Source organism: Heterodontus francisci, chromosome 31 (assembly GCF_036365525.1).
Source record: "Heterodontus francisci isolate sHetFra1 chromosome 31, sHetFra1.hap1, whole genome shotgun sequence".
Lineage (NCBI taxonomy): Eukaryota > Metazoa > Chordata > Chondrichthyes > Heterodontiformes > Heterodontidae > Heterodontus > Heterodontus francisci.
The window spans coordinates 63,906,070-63,925,235 of NC_090401.1; the positions used below are offsets into that span (position 1 = coordinate 63,906,070).

Here is a 19,166-nt window from a genome sequence, read left to right on the forward strand (position 1 = left end):
AATCCCAATTTTTTTTCTTGAAAAAGCTGAATCATTAATTCTTTTTTTCCAAGCCACCCTACTTCAGACTAACAGGCCCTTTTCATTCATTCAAATATTACACAGCGGTCACCACCATTTACGACAGGTAACCAGCTGGATTAAACATTTGGGACCACAGGATGGGCTTGCTGCAGTTAAGGTCTCTGCTATTTTCGAATAACCTACAGATTACATTTTCACATTGCTGCATCTTCTGCACTCTCTTTGAATGGTGAGGAAACTGGAAGCCGAGTAACTAAAAAGCATTTATTTTAATCTTCAAAAGGAAAGCTTTTTATAAACAAGATATGGTAAATGCTAGAACACAGCACAGCAACTGCTAAAGCCCGAATGCTCTTTCACTGCCTGGTATATATGCATGATATAAATTCACAGACTCCCCAATCAAACCCAATTTACAATTATTAGTTGAATCTCTCCGACTTGGGTTGCTTCTCACACGGAGAATTACCTTTCTCATCCTTGGCATCACTTGTAGCTTCAAGGGCATCAGACTTATCCTGTGCTTCTCGAAGATCTCTCACATCAGTTGATGTGGAGGGTAGTCTGTGAGCATTCGGCAAAAACAAAGGCTTTTTGGCAACGGGTGGTGGAATTCTGCCGGGCTTTTTCTGTGCAAAAGGAACTTCTGAAACAGCCTTACTCTGCATGCTTGAATTCTTAGATTCAGTCTTTGAAGCTATTCGTTCAGAGACAGAGTTCAGCTCAGCCATGAAATTCTTCTTCATTGCTGCTTCTGCCTCAGGAGATCGAGGGGTTTCAAAGACAAGCTTCCTGGAACTTACATTTTTTGAAAAAATGAAGCTGGCTGTTGAGGCAGGAGATTTGTGTGGAGCACCATCATCAGGCGATTTAAGTATGGTCTGTCCCTGAACATCAGTGGTTGCTGTTGTTGCAGGTTTCTTTATGTGAGGAGAATGGTTAGGTTTTATTGAAGATTCTGAATCAGAAGAGGATGATAACCGGAGTGACAGTGACTTACGAGCAGGTTTGCTGGGTGCAGTCACATGACTTTTGGTGGGTGGTTTCAAGTCGAGTTGGTTTTTGTTGACTGGTTGCTGGCTGTCTGGCACCCCAGGTCCGTAAGTGCTCATCTGCACAGAACGTAACCGCACCATCTGCAACAGAGAGGGGGTGACGACTGGTACACTTGCTTGACCACCAGCATCTTGATTAGGTGAAGACTGAACAGTCAATTCTTTTTCAGAATCCTCATTGGATGCCTTTGGTGTTTGGGACATTATTTTTGGAAGCTGAGAATCTTCTCTCACTGTAGGGGGGATTCCTGAGACAAGTGGTTTCTCCTGAAGATGCTGAGATGTACATGTGGCTGGAGATGAGGCCAATGAAAGTGATGACTGAGGCACGGATGACGGTTCGGTTTCTGCAGGTTGTGAGAGTGGAAGAGAAGGCAAGGAGGATGCTGCAGCCACAGGTTGCTCTGGAATTGTGTTCTTCAATGTTGACTCTGGGGGGAGTGGAGGGGGAGCAGGTGGAGACAATGGCTGCAGATCCTCAGCAGAAGATCTCTTTTCTTGTGCCGTGTCTGCCAGTAATGAAGGAGGTGGTGGGGGTGGGAACAGGAATTCTGCATCTTGTTTACCAGAATGTGAAACATTGACTTTCTCAGATGTGGAGGAAGAGGACATGGAAGGTGGAAAGACAGATGGGGACAAAGGAGGTGGAGGCGGAGGCCAATTGAGCATTGATAGTTCCTGCTTTGTGGGTTCAAACACAGTTGAGGAAGACTGAGGAAGTGTTTTTCCAGTTGTTTTTTTGGGTGGTGGTGGTGGATGGTGGGATGGAGGTGGCGAAGGTGGAGGAGAAGGTAGTTTCATTGAAAGTGGAATCAATTTCTGCTGCACTTGCTCGGGAGGAGCGGACGAGAGAGACGTGTCCGCAGAGGTAGATGTAACGTGTTGGGCCACAGGTGCCAAGGCTGAAGCAAGTACAACTGCAGCGAAAGTACCAGCGGCTGGCGGGGATGCAGCCTTAGTAGTGACCAGCGGGGCCACAGTGGACGCAGCCTTAGTAGTGACCGGTGGGGCCACAGTGGACGCAGCCTTAGTAGTGACCGGCGGGGCCACAGTGGACGCAGCCGTAGTAGTGACCGGCGGGGCCACAGTGGACGCAGCCGTAGTAGTGACCGGCGGGGCCACAGTGGACGCAGCCGTAGTAGTGACCGGCGGGGCCACAGTGGACGCAGCCGTAGTAGTGACCGGCGGGGCCACAGTGGACGCAGCCGTAGTAGTGACCGGCGGGGCCACAGTGGACGCAGCCGTAGTAGTGACCGGCGGGGCCACAGTGGACGCAGCCGTAGTAGTGACCGGCGGGGCCACAGTGGACGCAGCCGTAGTAGTGACCGGCGGGGCCACAGTGGACGCAGCCGTAGTAGTGACCGGCGGGGCCACAGTGGACGCAGCCGTAGTAGTGACCGGCGGGGCCACAGTGGACGCAGCCGTAGTAGTGACCGGCGGGGCCACAGTGGACGCAGCCGTAGTAGTGACCGGCGGGGCCACAGTGGACGCAGCCGTAGTAGTGACCGGCGGGGCCACAGTGGACGCAGCCGTAGTAGTGACCGGCGGGGCCACAGTGGACGCAGCCGTAGTAGTGACCGGCGGGGCCACAGTGGACGCAGCCGTAGTAGTGACCGGCGGGGCCACAGTGGACGCAGCCGTAGTAGTGACCGGCGGGGCCACAGTGGACGCAGCCGTAGTAGTGACCGGCGGGGCCACAGTGGACGCAGCCGTAGTAGTGACCGGCGGGGCCACAGTGGACGCAACCGTAGTAGTGACCGGCGGGGCCACAGTGGACACAGCCGTAGTAGTGACCGGCGGGGCCACAGTGGACACAGCCGTAGTAGTGACCGGCGGGGCCACAGTGGACACAGCCGTAGTAGTGACCGGCGGGGCCACAGTGGACGCAGCCTTAGTGACCGGCGGGGCCACAGTGGACGCAGCCTTAGTGACTGGCGGGGCCACAGTGGACGCAGCCTTAGTGACCGGCAGGGCCACAGTGGACGCAGCCTTAGTGACTGGCGGGGCCACAGTGGACGCAGCCTTAGTGACTGGCGGGGCCACAGTTGGTGCTGCAAAAAGGAAGGATTTTTTTTTTGTGGGTGGTAATGGTGCTGGTCCTGCTGGAGGAGGGGGGATTGCTGCTGCTCCCCAAGCATATGGCAGCAATGTTGGTAATTTTGCAATTTTGATGGTGGGTGGGGGTGGAGCAGGCGATGATGGTGGTGGAGGGATTATAAATAGATCAACGTGTTCAGATACAGAGGATGATATTGATGCTAAAGATGACGACTGTGACATTTCTGGAGAAAGAAGTGATGATGACCGTTCAGGCGTTCTAGGTTTGGATCTTCCAACAGGAGGCGAAGGAGACAGGAGATTTCTGACCAAGGTGGGGGTTCCGCTCTGACTGGAGTATCCACTGGATGGGGATATGGTTCGCTCAGATTTGATGGGCGAGGTTGGATTTTGTGCAGGAAAGTTATTTGTTGAATGAAGGATACTTCCTTTGGACATTTCTCCCATTCCATCTTTAGCAGTCACCAATTTATGATTGACAAGAGGGCTTGCAGCAGCAGGGGAATCCACACAAGATTCAAATCGAATGCTATTCATTTCACCCAGTGAATGGGAAAACACATCATCTTCTCCAGGTGATGCACAACTTGGATCTTTGAGTTCAGAGTTCTGCTCTTCAACTTGTAAGGAATGCATTCTTATTGGAGGAACTGGTGGTCTCTTCATTTTCCTGACTGACAAGCTTCTTGAGATTGACCGCTCACTTGTTACACTCTGCGTATCTGACACATCAACAATACTATTGGTGCTTTGTGCAGGAGATAGTGCTTGATCACCGTAACCATTAGAGACATTGTGTGCAGGAGTATCCTCTGTGATTTGTGAAGCATTCTGAGCAGAACATGTACTAACCCATCTACTTGTGTTTGCACGATGATCTGGAGCAGAATTTGTTAAGTTATGTTCATCTCTCGATTTCTCTCTGTCTTTTTCCGCAGAATTATTATTCAGTGCATTTCCCTGCGATGATATAGTGGAATTGTTTGATACTATGGTTTCAGAAGATTGAGAGTGACTCCACGTATCACTTGAAGCATAATCCTTGCCATCATAATTCTGCAGGGAGTTGGAGCGGGAACAGGCAGGAGAAGGTGCACATATTAAGCTGTTCCTGCTCAGGGTGCGCAGGCAATTCTGACTGGTGTTGATCATCACAACATCCACCGCAGCAGGTAATATTGCATTCGGAATGATCTTGGATAAGTAAGTTGCCTGAGGTGACATGGACATAACTGGACTTTGAAGAAGTTCACTTGGTATGGATGATTTTGGAATGGCTAATGATTTTGGTCTTTTGGAAAAATCGATCAGTTCCCAGTTCGGTTGGTCATTAATTTCTAAAGTGCTTATAGATTCATTATCTCCCTCTGATGAGGCAGTAAAATTTACAGACCGCAAAGAGCCCCTTGCTCTCGAGTGTGACACATTATTGAAGCAACGACTTCCATCTCCCCTGGATGCAGAGACAACGCCAGCACTGTCCGCACCAGGCACTTTCACACTGGTGTTTGATAAATGAGATGCTTTTCCAAACCCTTTAAAACAGAAATAAAAAAAATTAAAACCTAACAGTGACATAGAATTTGATTTGTTGACAATCAGGGGCTATTCCTCGAGTGGTGCAAAACCAAGCGTCCTGTTCACAGCTGTCCAGATTTCCGATAAATACTGTACTAATAGAAAACTTTGTCTCTGAGCCTTTCGGCCACATGCTCTTTCGCATTGACCTGACATAGCGAAAGGTAATGAAGGGGATAGAATACTGCTTCAGTCATGGTAAACAGCAGCATTGTAAACTGTGCCAGTAGCAGCATTCTAACAAAAATAAGATTGACATCAATCTATTAGACAATTCAAAATAATGAACTATTCACATTCACTGAATGGTTCTTCGACAGTGGTTAAGACAGGAGATGGACACTAGCACCTTAACTGAGTGGGATTGCAGCCTGATAGGGAGAAGGGTGAAGGGGCTTCTCTGCCAACTCGAACCTCCTGCGTCTGTGATGCTATGCCTTGTGGAGCACAGAACCTGTTGCAATAAATCCTGATCAGTGAGTCAATGCTAATGCACAGCATTAAGTCACAGCAGGGGAAAAACAACCTTAAGCTTCTGCAAGGAGCTTTCAAGGACAATCCTTAGAGCTACAGATATAGCAGCTACTTCATTGCAGCTGGTCACAAGATGAACATAAACCTCACACCAAGCCCTAAGGCAGAATATGAGAAAGCATCACATTATTCAATTACCAAACACATGACTGGACCGCCCTGCAAAATATTCCATGTAATAATTCACCTTAGTACACAAGTTACATAACATGAATCTGCTCTTGCAATGCAGGTCTGTTTCCAATAGGATTTTTCACAGCCTACGCATCTTTGGGCTTCCAGGTATGGCTGGTGCAGTTAGAGGAGTGTTTTAGCAGTAATTATTGAAGACTTTCTGTAGTTATTAGTGCTAAAGTCAATTATAAAAGTGAAAATATTCCAGTACTAATCGTGATTTTTCCTGAAAATTACAATTTTCTAATAGATTCTTTCTGCTTAAACAGTGGTAAGAGTCTCATTAATCATTATTTATTGCTTTTGTTCCCAGCATAAAGTTTTAATCAGCCAAGTTTAAGTGTACATTAAATTGAGTTTAAATTCAACTCTCAACCAGTTGCTTTGCTAATTGATGTTCTGTCACTGCTTTTGGGGGGGTGGGGGTTGTGTTGGGCAGAAGAGAAGAAACCATTATCTTGAGCAGTTCTGTGGATAGTTATATAGAAATTAGCCACAGCATCAGGTCAATTAACCACACTACAGGTGTGAACATATGTTGGCAAATACGGCAACTGAGTGAGATTCACTGAGCAGGAAACCCTGACTGTGCATTTTCCCTCCCCAATGCAATAGTGCCAAGTCCAATGGTAATGCCCCAGCCTGACACTATCCTAGTCAATAAGGCTCACCCTACTCCAGGCTGTACATTTGCTAAATGGAGACATTGGGGAACATTCGTTCTAATTTCTGTTACAACCAATTTAATCCACACACGTACAAAGAACAACAAAGAACAAAGAACAGTCGAGCACAGGAACAGGCTATTTGGCCCTCCAAGCCTGCGCTGATCTTGATGCCTGCCTAAACTAAAACCTTCTGCACTTCCGGGGACTGTATCCCTCTATTCCCATCCTATTCATGTATTTGTCAAGATGCCTCTTAAACGTTGCCATCGTACCTGCTTCCACCACTTCCCCCGGCAGCAAGTTCCAGGCACTCACTACCCTCTGTGTAAAGAACTTGCCTCTCACGTCCCCTCTAAACTTTGCCCCTCTCACCTTAAACCTATGTCCCCTAGTAACTGACTCTTCCACCCTGGGAAAAAGCTTCTGACTATCAAATCTGTCCATGCCACTCAACTTTGTAAACCTCTATCATGTCGCCCCTCCACCTCCGTCATTCCAGTGAAAACAATCAGAGTTTATCCAACCTCTCCTCATAGCTAATGCCCTCCAGACCAGGCAACATCCTGGTAAACCTCTTCTGTACCCTCTCCAAAACCTCCACGTCCTTCTGGTAGTGTGGTGACCAGAATTACACGCAATATTCTAAGTGTGGCCTAACTAAGGTTCTGTACAGCTGCAACATGACTTGCCTATTTTTATACTTTATGACCGATGAAGGCAAGCATGCCGTATGCCTTCTTGACTACCTTATCCACCTGCGTTGCCACTTTCAGTGACCTGTGGACCTGTACGCCCAGATCTCTCTGCCTGTCAATACTCCTAAGGGTTCTGCCATTTACTGTATACCTCCCACCTGCATTAGACCTTCCAAAATGCATTACCTCACATTTGTCCGAATTAAAATCCATCGGCCATTTCTCCGCCCAAGTCTCCAACCGATCTATATCCTGCTGTATCCTGCTGCATCCTCATCACTGTCCGCAACTCCACCAACCTTTGTGTCGTCCGCAAACTTACTAATCAGACCAGCTACATTTTCCTCCAAATCATTTATATATACTACAAACAGCAAAGGTCCCAGCACTGATCCCTGCGGAATACCACTAGTTACATCCCTCCATTCAGAAAAGCACCCTTCCACTGATACCCTCTGTCTTCTATGACCGAGCCAGTTCTGTATCCATCTTGCCAGCTCACCTCTGATCCCATGTGGCTTCACCTTTTGTATCAGTCTGCCATGAGGGACCTTGTCAAAGGCTTTACTGAAGTCCATATAGACAACATCCATTGCCCTTCCTTCATCAATCATCTTTGTCACTTCCTCAAAAAACTCAATCAAATTAGTGAGACACGACCTCCCCTTCACAAAACCATGCTGTCTCTTGCTAATAAGTCCATTTGTTTCCAAATGGGAGTAAATCCTGTCCCGAAGAATCCTCTCTAATAATTTCCCTACCACTGAAGTAAGGCTCACCGGCCTATAATTTCCTGGATTATCCTTGCTACCCTTCTTAAACAAAGGAACAACATTGGCTATTCTCCAGTCCTCTGGGACCTCACCTGTAGCCAATGAGGATGCAAAGATTTCTGTCAAGGCCCCAGCAATTTCTTCCCTTGCCTCCCTCAGTATTCTGGCGTAGATCCCATCAGGCCCTGGGGACTTATCTACCTTAATGCTTTGCAAGACACCAGATTCTGTTCATATTACATTGACTCAAAGGTCTAAACCAAAGAAATGCAATCTACAAAAGTCCAACTGGCTAACAGTTTGAAAGTCCTAAATAAACAACCAACGTACAAACCTAGCTCCTGTTGAACATGCTGTGGAAGTCCCATAATTGTTGTTCTACGTATTCTCTTCGCTTTCAGTTTTGGGCCTTTAAAAGACGATTGGGTCTTCTGATGTCCTTGAGGTTTAAAGGTTGTTCCTTTTTTTTTAAAAAAGGAAAAAGTTAGGAAACTACACACTTTTAAAGAATTTGTAATAACTTAAAACATTCCTTTTTTGATTTATTAATTTCCCACCAAACCTGGGAAAGATCTGTATTAGTGATTAATCCCAGTGCCACGTGCTAGTGAGCATAGAAATAGGAGGATTAAGCGATTGAACACATTAGAATTAGAATGAGAACATTACAGCGCAGTATAGGCCCTTCGGCCCTCGATGTTGCGCCGACCTGTGAAACCATCTGACCTACACTATTCCATTTTCATCCATATGTCTATCCAATGACCACTTAAATGCCCTTAAAGTTGGCGGGTCTACTACCGTTGCAGGCAGGGCGTTCCACGCCCCTACTACTCTCTGAGTAAAGAAACTACCTCTGACATCTGTCCTATATCTATCACCCCTCAACGTAAAGCTATGTCCCCTCGTGTTTGCCATCACCATCCGAGGAAAAAGACTCTCACTATCCACCCTATCTAACCCTCTGATTATCTTATATGTCTCTATTAAGTCACCTCTCCTCCTCCTTCTCTCCAACGAAAACAACCTCAAGTCCCTCAGCCTTTCCTCGTAAGACCTTCCCTCTAAACCAGGCATCATCCTAGTAAATCTCCTCTGCACCCTTTCCATAGCTTCCACATCCTTCCTATAATGCGGTGACCAGAACTGCATGCAATACTCCAGGTGCGGTCTCACCAGAGTTTTGTACAGCTGCAGCATGACATCGTGGCTCCGAAACTCGGTCCCCCTCCTAATAAAAGCTAACACACCATATGCCTTCTTAACAGCCCTATTAACCTGGGTAGCAACCTTCAGGGATTTATGCACCTGGACACCAAGATCTCTCTGTTCATCTACACTACCAAGAATCTTCCCATTAGCCCAGTACTCTGCATTCCTGTTACTCCTTCCAAAGTGAATCACCTCGCACTTTTCCGCATTAAACTCCATTTGCCATCTCTCAGCCCAGCTCTGCAGCCTATCTATGTCCCTCTGTACCCTACAACATCCTTCGGCACTATCCACAACTCCACCGACCTTAGTGTCATCCGCAAATTTACTAACCCACCCTTCTACACCCTCTTCCAGGTCATTTATAAAAATGACAAACAGCAGTGGCCCCAAAACAGATCCTTGCGGTACACCACTAGTAACTAAACTCCAGGATGAACATTTGCCATCAATCACCACCCTCTGTCTTCTTTCAGCTAGCCAATTTCTGATCCAAAGCTCTAAATCACCTTCAACCCCATACTTCCGTATTTTCTGCAATAGCCTACCGTGGGGAACCTTATCAAACGCCTTACTGAAATCCATATACACCACATCCACTGCTTTACCCTCATCCACCTGTTTGGTCACCTTCTCGAAAAACTCAATAAAGGTTTGTGAGGCACGACCTACCCGTCACAAAACCGTGCTGACTATCGCTAATGAACTTATTCTTTTCAAGATGATTATAAATCCTGTCTCTTATAACCTTTTCCAACATTTTACCCACAACCGAAGTAAGGCTCACAGGTCTATAATTACCAGGGCTGTCTCTACTCCCCTTCTTGAACAAGGGGACAACATTTGCTATCCTCCAGTCTTCCGGCACTATTCCTGTCGACAATGACGACATAAAGATCAAGTACAAAGGCTCTGCAATCTCCTCCCTGGCTTCCCAGAGAATCCTAGGATAAATCCCATCTGGCCCAGGGGACTTATCTATTTTCACACTTTCCAAAATTGATAACACCTCCTCCTGGTGAACCTCAATCCCATCTAGCCTAGTAGCCTGAATCTCAGTATTCTCCTCGACAACATTTTCTTTCTCTACTGTAAATACTGACGCAAAACATAGTTGGGGCATTGGTGCAGGAGGGAGGGCATCATATTTCTGAGGCATTGAGACTGGTTCTGGGGTAGGTGGGACCTGTACAAGATGGACGGGTTGCACCTTAGTAGGACTGGGACTAACATCCTCACAGGAAGATTTGCGAATGCTACTGGGGAGAGTTTAAACTAAATTGGCAGGGGTTTGGAATCCTGCAAGGGAGCTCAGACTGGAGGGAAGCAAAACTGGTAACAGGAAGTAGAAAAATAGTAAGCAAAATTAGAAGGCAGACATCAAATAGGATCAGAATGAGGAATAATGTTCAGACAAAGCTAAGGGCAGTCCATCTGAATGTATACAGTAATTGCAACAAGGTATATGATTTGAAGGTGCAAATAAAGGTAAATGGTTATGATTTAATTGCCATTACAGAGATGTGATCATAGGGTGACCAGGACTGGGAACTGAATATTCAGGGATATTCGTCATTTTGGAAGGATAGGCAGAGGGGTAAAGGAGGTGGAGTATTGCTGTTGGTAAGAGGAGATCAGTACATTAATAAGAGGTGATCTTAGATCGAAGGAGCAAGATGTAGAATCAGTTTGGTTGGAGCTAAGAAACAACAAGGGGCAGCAAAAATCGGTGGGAGTTGTTTATAGGCCACCAAACTGTAGTGGTAATGCTGGGCACGGTATAAATCAGGAAATTAGAGCTGCATGTAGCATGTGCAATACAGTAATAATGGGCGACTTCAATTTACATACAGATTGGATACACCTAATTAGCACTAATGCTGTGCAGAATGAATTCCTGGAGTGTGTACGAAATGGGTTTCTGGAGCAGTATGTTGAAGAACCAACTAGGGATTGGGCTATTTTAGATTTAGTATTATGCAATGAGAAAGGGCTAATTAATAACCTTGCTGCAAAGGAGCCATTAGGAAATAGTGACCACAATGATACAATTTTACATTAAGTTTGAAAGTGATATAGTTCCTTCTGAAACTAGGGTCTTAAATCTGAACAACTGAAACTATGAAGGTAAGAGGGGCAAGTTGACCAAGGTGGATTGAGAAAATACACTAAAAGATTTGATGGTTGACAGGCAATGGCTAGTATTTAAAGAAGTGTTACACGGTTTATAACAAATATACTTGGCTCCATATTAGATTACTAGTATTACTTTGTTTTTCATTGAGAAACCAGTGTGAAGAACTACAGAACAGGACTCCAAAGATTGAAACACATTTAAAAAGAGACCAGGTAAATCAGGAAGTTGTGTTTAGTTGCTTGTTTGGGTGTTAAAAACCTGTAGAATATTTCCCAGAACCTCAAAATTATGACAGTAATTTGAAGTAGGATACTAACTTTTGATTTCTGTATGCATAATTGGGACTTAAATGTGGTTGGCATCCTTCCATCTACGAAAGATGATGGACACGCAGCAAACAATCCATTTAAGTGGGGTGTCTTCTCTTGGTGCACCTTTGTTGATGGTTGTGAAGGCCAAACCTTGAGGGGCAGGTTCTGCCACAAGTGCTGCACATGAAGCTGCCAGGTGGCATTGAGTTGTTTTTGACGTTGGCACCTGTTGCCAAGCTGCTGTAGCATCTGGTCATCTTGGTACTGCATACAAGTCCACAGGATGTGTCACCATTTCCCTCTTTTGCCAGCTGGTGACCCACCAGTGCAATAGTTGACATTTAGGGCCGTCATGTCATGTTTGCAAGCATCCTTGAAGCATTTTCACGTATGTTGACAACACCCAGCTCAACCTCACCACTACCTCTCTCTACCCCTCCACTGTCCCTAAATTATTAGACTGCTTGTCCAACATCCAGTACTGAATGAGAAGAAATTTCCTCCAATTAAATATTGGGAAGACTGACGCCATTGTCTGTGGCCCCACAACAAAATGTCTGAGGCTGAACCAAACTGTTTGCAACCTTGGTGTCACATTTAACCCCGAGATGAGCTTCCAACCACATATCTGCACCATCACTAAGACTGCCCATTTCCACTTCTGACAGAGTTCCTCCCTCAGCTCATCTGCTGTTGAAACTCTCGTCAATGCCTTTGTTACCTCTAGCCTTGACTATTCCAACACACTCCTGGCTGGTCTCCCACATTCTACTCTGTAAACTTGAGGTCATCCAAAACTCTGCTGCCCGTGTCTTAACTCACACCAAGTCCCATTCACCTGTCACCCCTGTGCTCGCTGACCTACATTTCTTAAAATTCTCATCCCTCCATATCTCTGTAACCTCCTCCAAATCTCCAAGTTACCTGCGATCCTCTAATTCTGGTCTCGAGTGTCCCCGATTTCATTCGCACCGCCAATGGTGGGCCATAAGCTCCGGAATTGCCATCCTAAACCGCTCAGCCTCGACCACACTTTCCTCTTTTAAGGCACTACTTAAAACCTACTTCTTTGACCAAGCTTTTAGTCATCTGCCCCAATATCTCAAATAGCTCGAGGTTATATCTCATTTTATATTGCTCCTGTGAAATGCCCTGAGACATTTTATTACATTACAGGTGCTATATAAATACAAATTGTTGTTGCTTCCTTTGGCCATCATGTAGCACGATAGAGCAGCACCACCTCAAAGTTGGTTCTCTGCATTCCATCTTCATGCGGTTCAACAACATTGGTGACTCCAGCTCAACTGGTTTAGCACTGAACTCTCAACTAAAATGCCATGAAACCTGAAAACCAGCTGACATTCAAAGCTACTTGTCTCATTCGGAGGAGTTCTCAGCTGCACCAGTAGATGGCAGACCATGCCTGCTGCCAATAAACACACTGCTGCTTTCAATCATTAGAGAATTCCACAGTCAACAGTGGATCAGTGATAAAAGAACAGAAATGTGGGTGTTTAACTGCATGTTGTGAAATTTTACAAGTATAAAATAAGACCTTAGAACTATAACATTTAAACAGATACAAGGGGTGAAACTTTGTACGAAAGGTTCAGGTAATCAAGGTCTCTCTATATTTGCAATCTTTTATTACGCCACCTGATATTTGGTAGTTTATGATAACTCTTCCATCCAGCAGTAAGTGTCTCAGCTACAACAGGAATTCATTTTAAAATTTAAAATTAAAATTCAATTTCAGGTGAAAATTGTATTGAATCCATTCCATAAAAAGTCAGACTCAGCAAGCATTCAAGGTTTTGTTTTAAGTTATTGAAATCCCAACCTGTCCCTGTCATTTAGGAAGAATAATGATTTGCATAGCTGAGGTTTTTCCCTACACAATGTGATAGATACCAGTTGGGATGGCTCCTGATCGGGCCGACAGCAAATCCCTTCGGATCTCATCAGGAGTTGGTGGTGGAAGTGACCGTGTTTTCGCCCAAACTTCATCACTTGGTGCACACGATCCAGACTTGTTAACGTGAGGCACATCTTCATCCTGTGACTAGGGGAAATAAATTATAAGTCTCAAAACCACCAAAAGATTTACCTGGAGGAAATATCCAATATGGAAACAGACAAACTGTTTCCACTAATAATTACCAATAGCAATGTATATTGAAGATCAGAATAAGGCAAGACTCTTTTAGAGCAACATTCTGCAAATATTTTTATAGTAAATCTATCCAAATTCAACTTTATTGCCCCTAACTTCAAATATTTCTTGAGATTGCCTAATAAAAGGCTCAAGCCTGAATCCTTCCCTGCCACTTTTCAGTGACCTGCTCCTTGAAACATGCAAACCAGAAAGCAGAGAAAAAAGCAGGTTGTTGATAGAAACCTTCCAGATCATTCCTGCAAACCATACACATGACTAGTATGTAGCAAGTTGGCTTGTTTGATTTCTCTTTAAAGGGAGGCATAAGTTCACAAAACAACAGCCACCCATAGTCAATGAGCAGACAATCCAACCTTCACATTACAGACAGACCCTGATTATATCAAAACGCCTGCAATGTGCCCTCGGAAATACTAATTTGCTTCAGATTTCATGTTTGTAGCAAATATCAGCAGATCAGATGCTACAACAAACAAAATTCAAACCAGGGATAGCTGTGACATCATCTAATAAACAAACCATAATCAATTGTATTAAAATTGGTCCCACAAAATGAAAATGTGCTATTTGCAAAGCAAAGTTTGTCACACCCAAGGGAGGCAACTAATTTAACTGAATAATTACAAGTTTTCAACCTAGTGTTGACTAACATTTTATAATTGTTATTTTTATAGAAAGTTATTTTTAAAAGAGAGATATATTTGGAGCTCTGCAGCAAAGTTTCTGTGAAATAAAAGACGAAGATTTTGGCGAGCTGCAATGTGAAATGGCCCTGCAACCAAAACACTGGCTCAAATTCCTGCCTCAGCCACCTTCACACCCAGGGTCCTCACATGATTTTAACCAGGTTATCACCTTCCATGCTGACCACAAGGTTTTTTTCCCATTCATTCCTTCCTCCTGCATCCTCCCCAAATAACTAATTGTCTCCTCTCCAAGTTGCAGGCTGCAGATCCACGACTTCTTTGGGTCTCCTTATCTCGAGAGACAATGGATACGCGCCTGGAGGTGGTCAGTGGTTTGTGAAGCAGTGCCTGGAGTGGCTATAAAGGCCAATTCTAGAGTGACAGGCTTTTCCACAGGTGCTGCAGAGAAATTTGTTTGTTGGGGCTGTTGCACAGTTGGCTCTCCCCTTGCGCCTCTGTCTTTTTTCCTGCCAACTACCAAGTCTCTTCGACTCGCCACATTTTAGCCCCGTCTTTATGGCTGCACGCCAGCTCTGGCGAACGCTGGCAACTGACTCCCACGACTTGTGATCAATGTCACAGGATTTCATGTCGCGTTTGCAGACGTCTTTAAAGCGGAGACATGGACGGCCGGTGGGTCCGATACCAGTGGCGAGCTCGCTGTACAATGTGTCTTTGGGGATCCTGCCATCTTCCATGCGGCTCACATGGCCAAGCCATCTCAAGCGCCGCTGACTCAGTAGTGTGTACAAGCTGGGGATGTTGGCCGCCTCGAGGACTTCTGTGTTGGAGATACGGTCCTGCCACCTGATGCCAAGTATTCTCCGGAGGCAGCGAAGATGGAATGAATTGAGACGTCGCTCTTGGCTGACATACGTTGTCCAGGCCTCGCTGCCATAGAGCAAGGTACTGAGGACACAGGCCTGATACACTCGGACTTTTGTGTTCCGTGTCAGTGCGCCATTTTCCCACACTCTATTGGCCAGTCTGGACATAGCAGTGGAAGCCTTTCCCATGCGCTTGTTGATTTCGGCATCTAGAGACAGGTTACTGGTGATAGTTGAGCCTAGGTAGGTGAACTCTTGAACCACTTCCAGAGCGTGGTCGCCAATATTGATGGATGGAGCATTTCTGACATCCTGCCCCATGATGTTCGTTTTCTTGAGGCTGATGGTTAGGCCAAATTCACTGCAGGCAGACGCAAACCTGTCGATGAGACTCTGCAGGCACTCTTCAGTGTGAGATGTTAAAGCAGCATCGTCAGCAAAGAGGAGTTCCCTGATGAGGACTTTCCGTACTTTGGACTTCGCTCTTAGACGGGCAAGGTTGAACAACCTGCCCCCTGATCTTGTGTGGAGGAAAATTCCTTCTTCAGAGGACTTGAACGCATGTGAAAGCAGCAGGGAGAAGAAAATCCCAAAAAGTGAGGGTGCGAGAACACAGCCCTGTTTCACGCCACTCAGGATAGGAAAGGGCTCTGAGGAGGAGCCACCATGTTGAATTGTGCCTTTCATATAGTCATGGAATGAGGTGATGATACTTAGTAGCTTTGGTGGGCATCCAATCTTTTCCAGTAGTCTGAAGAGACCACGTCTGCTGACGAGGTCAAAGGCTTTGGTGAGATCAATGAAAGCAATGTAGAGGGGCATCTGTTGTTCACGGCATTTCTCCTGTATCTGACGAAGGGAGAACAGCATGTCAACGGTCGATCTCTCTGCACGAAAGCCACACTGTGCCTCAGGGTAGACGCGCTCGGCCAGCTTCTGGAGCCTGTTCAGAGCGACTCGAGCAAAGACTTTCCCCACTATGCTGAGCAGGGAGATTCCACGGTAGTTGTTGCAGTCATCGCGGTCACCTTTGTTTTTATAGAGGGTGATGATATTGGCATCGCGCATGTCCTGGGGTACTGCTCCCTCGTCCCAGCACAGGCATAGCAGTTCATGTAGTGCTGAGTGTAGAGCAGGCTTGGCACTCTTGATTATTTCAGGGGTAATGCTGTCCTTCCCAGGGGCTTTTCCACTGGCTAGAGAATCAATGGCATCACTGAGTTCTGATTTGGTTGGCTGTATGTCCAGCTCATCCATGACTGGTAGAGGCTGGGCTGCATTGAGGGCAGTCTCAGTGACAACATTCTCACTGGAGTACAGTAGTGCTCAACCCAGCGGTCCATTTGTTTGTGTTGGTCAGTGATTATGTCCCCTGATTTAGATTTGAGGGGGGCGATCTTCTTGATGGTTGGCCCAAGAGCTCTCTTCATGCCATCATACATTCCTCTGATGTTTCCGGTGTCTGAGGCCAGCTGAATATGACTGCATAGGTGTTGCCAGTAGTCGTTTGCGCAACGCCTAGCTGATCTTTGTGCAGTTCTTCTGGCTGCTTTAAGTGCTGCGGATGTTAAATCGCTGGGGGCTTTCTTGTAGTTCAACAGTGCAATGCGCTTAGCGGCTATGACAGGTTCCAGCTCTTCATTATGAGATTGAAACCAATCTGCATTTCTCTTCGCACTTTTGCCGTAGGTGGTCAAAGCTGACTCATAGATGGCGTCTCTGATGTGGGCCCACTTGGTCTCAGCATCCCCTGTGGGAGTGTTTTGAAGGGCTGTTACAAGTGAATTTAGAAATTTTTGTAACAGCTGTGGGTGAGAAATTCTGCTCGTGTTGATGCGCGGGTGGCCCTTCTGCTTGGAATGATGCAACTTCTTTGGTCTGAGTCTAACCTTACTGCACACCAGAGAGTGGTCGGTGTCACAGTCCGCACTGTGGAAGCTGCGTGTGATTTGAACACTGTTTAAGGCGGCTCGCCTTGTAACAATGAGGTCTAGCTGGTGCCAACGACGCGATCTTGGGTGCCTCCATGAAACCTGGTGACAGGGTTTAGTATGAAAGAACGAGTTGGTGATGCAGAGGTTATGATAGGTACACAACTCTGCCCGTTCTCATTCATCCTTCCAACGCCATAGCGCCCAAGGCAGGACGGCCATGAGTCATGGTTGGCCCCAACCCTGGCATTAAAGTCCCCCAGCAGGAATAGGTGTTCGGTGTTGGAGATGCTGCTAATGATGTTATGGAGTTGCTCGTAGAACTGGTCTTTAGCTTCAGGAGGGGAGCAGAGTGTTGGAGCATAGATGCTGAGTAGGTGTACTGGACCAGAGGTGGTGAGCAGTCGGATGGACAGTATGCGTTCCGAGCCATTTGAGGGAGGCTCTATCATGCTGAGCAAGGAGTTTCTGATGGCGATACCTACTATTATAAAGGCCATTCTTCATGCAAGTCAAGACAGGAAGTATCAACAAGCTATTCACCATAGAAGCACCACAAACAAGCCCTGTGCTATCCGCATCCTCACATGCACCCCCTCAGCTTAGAGTGAGGTCAGAACAGGGGCTTCCTCTACTTCATGGGATATCGACTCTCTACCGTAACTAGCTGAGCCATTTGGGAGCTGCCAGAGATTTAAACATCTTACAGAAATAGAAATGTTCAATTTTGCACGCCATCCTTCCCTACACGTCCACGTCCCCCACACCCCCCTGCCCCCCCCCCCCCACCGCACCCACCCCCCCACCCAAGGTGTTTAACATTTACACTTTAGAATTTAAATTTAAAATTGATCAAACTTCATGCCAGTAAACTATGCTGAATGAGTCCACACTTAGATTATTTATCAATGAAGTTATAGTATTTCTGTGAAAGTAACTCACCCATTTTCTATAGGAATTCAGTCATGTTTAATAAGGGGAAACAGATCTCATTGGATTAAAATCAAATGGTGCATTTTACTTTCACTAATGTCCCTGAAAGTTGGACGAGTACAACAGCTTTCTACCTCCACTAGCATTAAAACTCATGAATATTCATAGTTAATCAGAAATTCCAATGATCTTACATGCTGACTGCTGTCGTCTCCACAATCACGGCCATTTCGGAGATGTGAATATCCATCCAAGTTTCCTGAAGCAGAGAAATATACAAAGTATCGCACGGTTACAAATACAACAGATTCTCATCACCACAGTCTGCAATTTATTTCTAAACTTATTTTGTCTACATGCACCATTTCTTTCATCATTCGAAAGGGCGCATACAATAGACTTCAAAGCAAGACATAGACTGACACTAGAACTTGCAACCAGAAATATTGTAAATGTAGTCACCATTGTTGCATGTCATCATTTCCTTCCCTTCCCCCCCCCCCAGGTATTTAACATATACACTTTAGGGATAATTGTACGTCACAGCATATTCCAACAACATATCTATACTCTCCAGGATGTATCCTATACATGTGTCAACTATGGCTCATTTGGTAAGCTGCTGACTCTCTCACCTGAGTCACAAGATTGTGGGTTTAAGTCCCACTCCAGGACTTGAGAACAAAAATCAAACCAGACTCTCCAGTGTAGTACAGAATGTGTGCTGCACTGTCATCCTTTGGATGAGACATTAAATTGAGGCCCTATCTGCTCCCTCAGGCGGATGTAAAAGATCCCATGGCACTATTATGAAGAGGTGCAGGAGAGTTCTCCCCAGTGTCCTGGCCAATATTTATCCCTCAACCAACATCACAGAAACAGATCTGGTCATCATCACATTGCTGTTTATGGGAGCTTGCTGTGCACAAATTGGCTGCTGCATTTCCTACAATAGTGACTACACTTCAAACAGCATGTCATTGGCTGTAAGATATTTTGAGATGTCTGGTGGTCATGAAAGGCGCTATATAAATGCAAGCATTTCTTTCTTTCATCACTCCACCCACCACCAAACAGAGTCTCGCATCATCGGCAAGTGAGATCAGTTCAGTAAGCAGCATGTCGTCTTTACATTGACATGCTGGTTTTCCATTGGAAGCAGTCCAGAGTTTTCTGTACTGCCAGAACTAAAAATCAGCATCCCTACCATCTACAAGATGTACTGCAGCAACTCAGCAAGGCTCCTTTAACAGCACCTTCCAAACCCCAACCTCTATCACCTAGAAGAACAAAGGCCACAGATGCATGGGAACACCACCACCTGCAAGTTCCCCTCCAAACCACACATCATCCTGACTTGGAAATCACGGTCGCTGGGTCAAAATCCTGGA

General features: G+C 45.8%; 1 protein-coding gene across 4 annotated transcripts in view; it reads right to left on the minus strand.

The window, feature by feature from the left end:
- The window catches only part of LOC137347340 (NHS-like protein 3), a 302,906-nt gene that overhangs the window by 17,854 nt on the left and 265,886 nt on the right, over positions 1 to 19,166 (minus strand). For all 4 annotated transcript variants that reach the window (XM_068011795.1, XM_068011797.1, XM_068011796.1 and 1 more), the window contains exons 3-6: positions 17,970 to 18,034; positions 13,134 to 13,284; positions 7,894 to 8,019; positions 494 to 4,672 (exon numbers count right to left, since the gene is read on the minus strand). In XM_068011795.1, coding sequence (XP_067867896.1) covers positions 494 to 4,672; positions 7,894 to 8,019; positions 13,134 to 13,284; positions 17,970 to 18,034 — 4,521 coding nt within the window. The remainder of the gene's footprint in view (positions 1 to 493; positions 4,673 to 7,893; positions 8,020 to 13,133; positions 13,285 to 17,969; positions 18,035 to 19,166) is intronic.